The sequence below is a fragment of the Gadus chalcogrammus genome, chromosome 15 (assembly GCF_026213295.1).
Source record: "Gadus chalcogrammus isolate NIFS_2021 chromosome 15, NIFS_Gcha_1.0, whole genome shotgun sequence".
NCBI classification, from domain to species: domain Eukaryota; kingdom Metazoa; phylum Chordata; class Actinopteri; order Gadiformes; family Gadidae; genus Gadus; species Gadus chalcogrammus.
In genome coordinates, this window is record NC_079426.1 from 23,907,875 (window position 1) to 23,916,146 (window position 8,272).

At 39.3% G+C, this 8,272-nt stretch overlaps 1 protein-coding gene across 1 annotated transcript; it reads left to right on the plus strand.

The window, feature by feature from the left end:
* Positions 1 to 321: 321 nt before the first annotated feature.
* On the plus strand, positions 322 to 5,597 carry LOC130405240 (uncharacterized). The gene is made up of 3 exons (XM_056610287.1): positions 322 to 504; positions 835 to 918; positions 2,382 to 5,597. The coding sequence occupies exons 1-3, from the start codon at positions 349 to 351 to the stop codon at positions 3,411 to 3,413; spliced, it is 1,272 nt and encodes a 423-aa protein (XP_056466262.1). The 5' UTR covers positions 322 to 348; the 3' UTR covers positions 3,414 to 5,597.
* Positions 5,598 to 8,272: the final 2,675 nt, after the last annotated feature.

Sequence of the window (8,272 nt, forward strand, 5' to 3'; positions counted from 1 at the left end):
TCGATGCAATATAGTGATTTTTATTCATCTATGGTGCATTGGGTCAATTTATAATTGGCTGAATTGAACTGCATGGGGTTGAATTATTAGTTTATGACACCTTTTTTATTTATGTTACTCTATATTTAGTACATCAAGGCAGTAAAATAATCAGTGTATAAGCAATAACTCATTCTCTCTTTAAAAAATATTATATCATTTAATTATATAAATCATTATTTTCTATGTCAAACATTTGTATGTGTCTTATGTGACATGTTTTATAGGTATAATATAAGTGTCAACATGGTACCATATGGTCAGTTACTGTGTAACTGAAGCACAAATATTTACATTAATTTTCCCTTTATGTATATTTTTATATATTGTCTTTCTAGTGACATCAGTGATTCATCTGAAGATGTCTCTGCTGGCTCTGGCCCAGAAAGGGGAATACTAATGGAAATTGGAAATATGGATGAACATGGAGGCAACACATGTGACAGTGAGCTACTACAGCATATGGTAGGCATATTTTTTAATGATGACCTATGCGATGTATCAATAATTAATGCAACTGTGTACAATGTTAAAGTTAAGTAAAAAGAACATTTCACCTAAAACAATACTGGAATAAGTTTGATAAGCGATAAGAAAAGGAGCTGAGAGAGAAAAGAAGAATACAGAATAAGGCTATTCTTCAACTTTGGTGAGACATAAACGATAATGATTATGTTAACAAGATGTGAATCCTCTTCAAAGCAGCAGTGTTCATAAGCAGGATAGAAAATAATTACCAAGCCAATATAGCCATGGAACCTTGCATTAATACTAATCCTGATATTTCATTTCCAGAATGCTCAACAAGAAGAATATGAAGGCGCAGAGCAATATATAGCAGGGGATGGCCACGAACATGGACAGCCTGGCTTTCGTCAGGTTAGTTTATATATATAATTTGTCTGTTATAACAAGTAATGTGTAAAAACTGGTGACTTTTTAGTTTTACTTAGAGAACCATATCAAGGTGTAGCGTGCCGAGGGTGTAAGTGGCCAAATCGTATCGCTGCCACGAAAACTGTAGCGTGCCAAGGGTGTATGTTGTAATTACACACTGCTCTGGGGCCCACACCGTAAACTAAACACAGTATACGGTGCGGGGCCCCTGCCCCCCCCCCCTCCACGGATTTACTGCGCCTGTGCTGCCACCACATACAAATGTATGATCAAACTGTCAATATAATTGAAATATATATGGCATCAGCCTCTTGGTAAATATACTGATAACTATATCTCAAAGAACCACCATGGTCACAAACTGAAATATCACTGTACATGCTGCCTCAAGTCTCTCTTTACATTCAATATATCCTCTCATTGCCTAATTGCTGGTCGCACAAATCTATTACAGTATTCCTCTTATCCTCAAGCTAATTCTTTACATACCACTCTTGATTCCTCTCAATATACCTCCAAAATACAGCTCTCTGACCTAGACCTCCAAGACAAGCTTATTCCCACATTTTACCTTCCTGATACTGCACAAATACTTATAAAAGAAAATAGCAAAGACTCAAAGAAAAGAGTAAAGAGGTGCGCTGATGCTGCGCTAAGAGGAGAAGGTTACTAAAGAGGTGTGCGGATGCTGCGCTAAGGGGAGAGAGGTGCGCAAATGTTGCGCTGAGAGAGTGTTAGAGGTGCGCTGATGCTGCGCTGTCCCCCCAACTCCAACTGGCTTTTTGGCTTGATGTAGGGCCTTTGATACCCACATCCGAGTGACGCTACCCCTAAACTGACCAATGAGCGAAACTGAAATGAAAGAAACTGTATTCATACACTTTAAAATATGGCCAAGATGCTCATCATTATCCTTCGAACTACTGGGGAAACTTGCTACATAAAAAAAAAAGACACATAAACTATTCATAAATATACTGGCGATAAATACTCGAATCCTCTAAATCTTCTCCCGAACTTGCTCCAACTTCTTTCCTCTCCTGGCAGATGTTTACTACGCAATCTCACCCACGCGCCCCCTGCCGTTGTATTTCTTCCTACCATTATGGTAGTTCCCATATGCCGTGCTACTTCTTATCATTCCGCTAGTTCCCTTATGCAAATTCGCAACAAAGGCATGGCATTGATTCAACAGCCCCCCCCACCAACTGCAGCACCTTTCAGCCCTGACCTAAATGGTTATAATTTTTAGTGTTTGATCTTTGTAACTGTTGTGCAATTATATAATTGTATAATTGTATAAAACTGCTTAACAATATCAATAATGCAAATTTTTATGATCTGTATATGGGATAACAATGATTTGTTGTGTAGCAAGTATTGGATAAATGACAATTATCAGCATAATACCTATTAAAGTGCAATATTTGTTGATGTTTTTTCAGGAGAAGCTGTTTGATGAAAAGCACATTGACGCCAACAACCCTGTCTTTGAAGGAGCTGATGTTTCAAAGGGACAACTGCTAGCGATGCTGATGGGGTTGTGCCTAAGGCACGGATTATCTGGTGTTGCCATGAAAGACCATCTCGATTTGTTGAATACCGTCATTCCAGGATGTGTTCCCTCAAGCAAGTGGTACTTGGACAAAGCTTTCTTCAATTTGTCCGACAAGGCAGAGTTGCATTTCTATTGCACGGACTGTGTAGGATACATCGGCAAAGGACCAGACTACCATTGTGAAACTTGCCTGAAGCATTGGCACAAGGAGGAACTTCTCAAATCTGCAAGTTACTTTCTGGTGATGCCTTTAGCCGATCAGCTCAAAAACATCTTGCCACAGTCGGCAATGCGGGGCCACATTCGACATGATGAGAGTGTAGGAGACATAAACACAGGAAAGCTATACCAAGATCAGGGTGATTTTATTGACAATCCGGACAATGTCACCATATCTTTCAATTGTGACGGCGTTCCCGTTTTCAAATCTTCGCAGTATTCTCTTTGGACAATACTCTGCACAATAAACGAGCCGTCACTGGACGAAAGAGGCAAATCCATTATGTTGCATAGTTTGTGGTTTGGGCGGCACAAACCCCGGGTCGACACCTATTTCGCTCCGTTCATTGCTGAGCTCCAGAGTTTACATGACGATGGTGTAGCTTGGATCGATAGTACTGGCCTGCAGAGGAATAGTAGAGTGCATGCACTAGTTTGTGTCTGTGATGCTGTGGCGCGGGCCATGATTCAAAACTTTAAACAGTTTAACGGAAATTATGGATGTGGCTTTTGTTGCCATGAAGGTGAAGTTGTTGACAAGGGAAAGGGGCACACCAGGGTGTATCCTGTACAAGCTGATATAGTACCGTTAAGATCCATGGCGAGCACAGTTGAGTTAGCCGAAAGAGCAACTGAGAGCGGCGAAGCTCAGATGGGTGTAAAAGGGGCGAGTCCTTTGTTTCTGTTACCTTCCTTTTGACTTTGTCAAAGGATTTGTACCAGATTACATGCATTCTGTGTGTCTAGGAGTCGTTAGACAGTTTACCAACCTGTGGCTTGATGGCAAGTATAGTGCCGAAGAATATCACCTACTCCCTGACCAAATGAGACACATTGACAGTGCCCTATGTGAGATCAAGCCCCCAAGTGAAGTCAGGCGAAACCCAAGACCGCTTTCTGAGAGAGCCTTTTGGAAAGCCACGGAATGGAGAGCCTTTCTGTTGTTGTATTCCCCAGTTGTTATGAAAGACTTTCTACCCAGGAGGTTTTACAAACATTGGATGCTACTTGCATTTGGGCTACATATTCTTCTCTCCTCCGTGACAAAGCAGGATCAGGTCAACTGTGCAGAACTGTGTCTGGTCCAGTTTGTGGCACAGATTCCTCAACTGTATGGCATCGAACACTGCTCATATAACTCTCATTTGCTTGTGCATCTGGCACAGAGTGTGAGGGACTGGGGGTCGTTGTGGGCCAACTCTGCATTTGTATATGAAGATGCAAATGGGAACTTACTTGATTTGTTCAATGGCACGCAGGCGGTACCTTGTCAGATTTTCAAGTACTTCTTTGCCCAGCAGAGGTTAATTTGTTCAGGAACTGCAGTGTTTGAGGACGCACCAAGACCAGTCAGTGAGCTTTCTGCGTGTGAAAGGGTTGCACTGGAAAATAGATTCCCATTAAACGATTATCTGCACAATATTCCTTGTCGAATATTCAAACGTTGTGTTGTATGGAAAATGTTACTGACAACCCAAGGCTGGCTACAAGAGAAACAATTCTGTAATTGCAACAGAAGGAACATATGGGTTGATAGCTTCTTTTGTAGTCTTATCCAAAGTCTGTCAATGCGAACAAGATTGTTCATGCTCAGAGTTGCTTATATATTATTATGAGTTGTCTCCGACACAAAACCAATTTGTCGTCTATGACTGTGATATCAATGTCAATGTGTCAAAGTTCCTTGTTCGGGTTGAGAACACTGGACGTTTGATGGTGTGCACCTCAAGGGAAGTGAAGGCCAAGTGTACTCTTGTGGAACATGCTAACCGTGTTCACGTTGTAAAAATGCCTGCATTTGAAAGGGACTAAAAATAAGTTTCTTTGTGGTAATCTACACTGCTCATTCGTTCATATATAGTTATTCTATTGAAAATTTTCGGTCAAATTGACAAAACTTGGCGAAATAAATCATGCAATGATTAGCATCCTCATTTACAACATTTATTTGAAATAGAATGGTAAATATGCCAGGAAAATTGCTTAATCCTTAACAACTGATCGTTAGTTGGAAGATATATGTATTGCGTCATAAATGTATGTGTAGTCTATACTGTATTATTGCAGTTTTAGGGCCGCTGTGAAACGTATTCATCATTCTTGCACTAATTAGGCCATGAAAAGTATTCTAAACTGATGTATATCACTATATGTAGGTGTTGAAGCAGGCCTAAATGGGTAGTGCATATTTTATTCGGCTACATGCATTTATGTTAGTAAACTTCAGAGTACGTTTTTAACTCATGTTGCTTATTTTATTAGCATATGATTCAACGAATGGTGTACAGGAGTAAACGGTTTAACATTTAAAATGTCATTTCTATTATGGATTGTGTTTTGTTCTTACCGTGCCAAATGTTTGCTTTGCTTTTGCAATTTGCAAAAGTGTAAAAGAGAATTTCTAATCAGGAATGTAAAGCCAAACGTATTGTGCACGACTATTATGTTCATGTCCTTCATATGACTTGTCTCTTAAAGTACACTGATTTTAATCATACATGAAGCATACATAAGTGGATGATATGTTGGTATCTATAAGTTATCACACATGAACGTTGATGCTGTTTAAATAAATACATCAATTGTACATCTTCATAAAATGTGATTTGCTGTGTCTCCACAAGTATATTCCTTTTTGAAAGAAAATAAATCATTAATAATTGGATATGCTTGTGTCTTGATGTTATTACACATGTACCGTTGTGCTGTTTAAGAAAATACATTCATAGTAAAAGTTCCATGTAACATGATATTGTGCATTATGAAAGGTACAAGGGATAGAAGGGGCAATAGAGGACTTTGTAGTGGCGAGGGGTACTGACTTTGGGTGAGTCTCTTGCTGGGCTAGTTTAATTTTGACAAACATTGTACATCATGCGTGATATATTACACTGGAAAAAGGGTTTTAAGGCGTACTTCATCTGATTATTATTTTGTAATTCAATTCAAATAAACATTTTTTGTTTTATTTTTAAAATAACTTTTTTTTATTTCAAAATACTGTGAAATATAGATATTTTTAATTAGGAGATCAATTAAGAAAGATCCATTTTGACAAATGTAAAATTTTAAGGTTGTGTATTCAACTGATTAATAGTTTTGTCATTCAATCCAAATATTTTTTTTTTGTTTTCTTCCTAAAACACTGTTATATTTGATTAGGAGCTCAATTTAGAAATATTTGTTCAGACAAATGAACAATTTCAAGGTTACGTACAAGCCTGCGCATGCGCATTAAATACAAAGACGCTTACGACTACTGGACCAAACCGCAGTGTTGCCAACTTAGCGATTTTGTCGCTATATTTAGCTACTTTTCAGACCCCTTTGGCGACTTTTTTTCAAAACAGCGACAAGCGACAAATCTAGCTTCTTTTTCAGCTGCTATTGGTGACTTTTGGCGACTTTTTGAGGTGAAAGCACTATCGCTATTACCTCTTCACAACGAGCACCGGGTGCCTGCGCGGCCCCTACCCCGTCTCAACGCACTTACAGGCAGCTCAGTCCTCGTGGTAAAAAGCAAACTCAGGAACCGGATGTCCTTGCAGACCTTAAACTCCATCCTATACATCCGATATGGATTAAAGCAGAGTGGATTAAAGCTGTCAGGTGATGCTTGCTTTGAGCACCAGCTGCCTGATCATGTTTTGAAGCTTTTTGGAACATCAGCTGCTTATTCATTCAAGGTAGCACCTACAGCTGAACCTGCAGTAGAGAGCCTTGACCAGAGTGACGATGACTCACTGGTTCTGTGAGCTAGGACAGTCTGTTTGTGTCTGGAGGGAGGTCTGGAGTAGGCCTTACTGTGCCATTTAGATTGTTAATATATATTGTATATTATATTATTATATGTTGGTTCGATCCCCGGCTTCACCAAGCAGAGTATCGAGGTGTCTTTGACAAAGCACCTACACTGGAAAAAGCCTTCTGTTGAACCAATTAAAAAAAACAAGGGTAATGGTTCACATCTATATTACATAACTTGAGCCAATGACAAATATATAGCTTGCCTTAAACAATATTTCCTATGTTCATAAAAACAAAATAATACAACTTGGCACCAAGTATAATTCTATTCTTTGAATGAAGTTAATACATTTAAATCGTATGTTAAATCCTAAACAAAAAAATATTGATTCACTCCAAAAATTCAAATAATTTTGGAGTGAATTTGGAGCGCCCCAAGGCCATGCAGCGGCTCTCGCCGCTGCATGGCCTTGGGGCGCTTCTGTCTGGATTCGACATCACATCGCGACATCAGTCAGGGTTAGGTGCTTTGTCAAAGACACCCCGATACTCTGCTTGGTGAAGCCGGGGATCGAACCAACAACCTTCAGGTTACCAGCCAACCCGCTGTACCACCTGAGCTACTGCCGCCACACAATATACAATATATATTAACAATCTAAATGGCAGAGTTAGACCTACTCCAGACCTCCCTCCAGACACAGACAGACTGTCCTAGCTCACAGAACCAGTGAGTCATCGTCACTCTGGTCAAGGCTAGTGCTTTCACCTCAAAAAGTCGCCCAAAGTCACCAATAGCAGCTGAAAAAGAAGCTAGATTTGTCGCTTGTCGCTGTTTTGAAAAAAAGTCGCCAAAGGGGTCTGAAAAGTAGCTAAATATAGCGACAAAATCGCTAAGTTGGCAACACTGCGGTTTGGTCCAGTAGTCGTAAGCGTCTTTGTATTTAATGCACATGCGCAGGCTTGTACGTAACCTTGAAATTGTACATTTGTCTGAACAAATATTTTTCGAAATTGAGCTCCTAATCAAATATAACAGTGTTTTAGGAAGAAAACAAAAAAAAAATATTTGGATTGAATGACAAAAGTATTAATCAGTTGAATACACAACCTTAAAATTTTACATTTGTCAAAATGGATATTTCTTAATTGAGCTCCTAATTAAAAATATCTATATTTCACAGTATTTTGAAATAAAAAAAAGTTATTTTAAAAATAAAACAAAAAATGTTTATTTGAATTGAATTACAAAATAATAATCAGATGAAGTACGGCTTAAAACCCTTTTTCCAGTGTAGGTGCTACCTTGAATGAATAAGCAGCTGATGTTCCAAAAAGCTTCAAAACATGATCAGGCAGCTGGTGCTCAAAGCAAGCATCACCTGACAGCTTTAATCCATATCGGATGTATAGGATGGAGTTTAAGGTCTGCAAGGACATCCGGTTCCTGAGTTTGCTTTTTACCACGAGGACTGAGCTGCCTGTAAGTGCGTTGGACGGGGGAGGGGCCGCGCAGGCACCCGGTGCTCGTTGTGAAGAGGTAATAGCGATAGTGCTTTCACCTCAGAAAGTCGCCAAAAGTTACCAATAGCAGCTGAAAAATGAGCTAGATTTGTCGCTTGTCGCTGTTTTGAAAAAAAGTCGCCAAAGGGGTCTGAAAAGTAGCTAAATATAGCGTCAAAATCGCTAAGTTGGCAACACTGCGGTTTGGTCCATTAGTCGTAAGCGTCTTTGTATTTAATGCGCATGCTTGTACGTAACCTTGAAATTGTACATTTGTCTAAACAAATATTTCTAAATTGAGCTCCTAAT

What these genes read in the sequence shown, in the direction of transcription:
- LOC130405240 (XM_056610287.1), top strand. Translation starts at nt 349, where the DNA reads ATGTATATTTTTATATATTGTCTTTCTAGTGACATCAGTGATTCATCT. An exon ending in GTGAGCTACTACAGCATATG is followed by an intron (nt 505 to 834) that starts GTAGGCATATTT and finishes TTTCATTTCCAG; the next exon opens with AATGCTCAACAAGAAGAATA. An exon ending in GACAGCCTGGCTTTCGTCAG is followed by an intron (nt 919 to 2,381) that starts GTTAGTTTATAT and finishes ATGTTTTTTCAG; the next exon opens with GAGAAGCTGTTTGATGAAAA.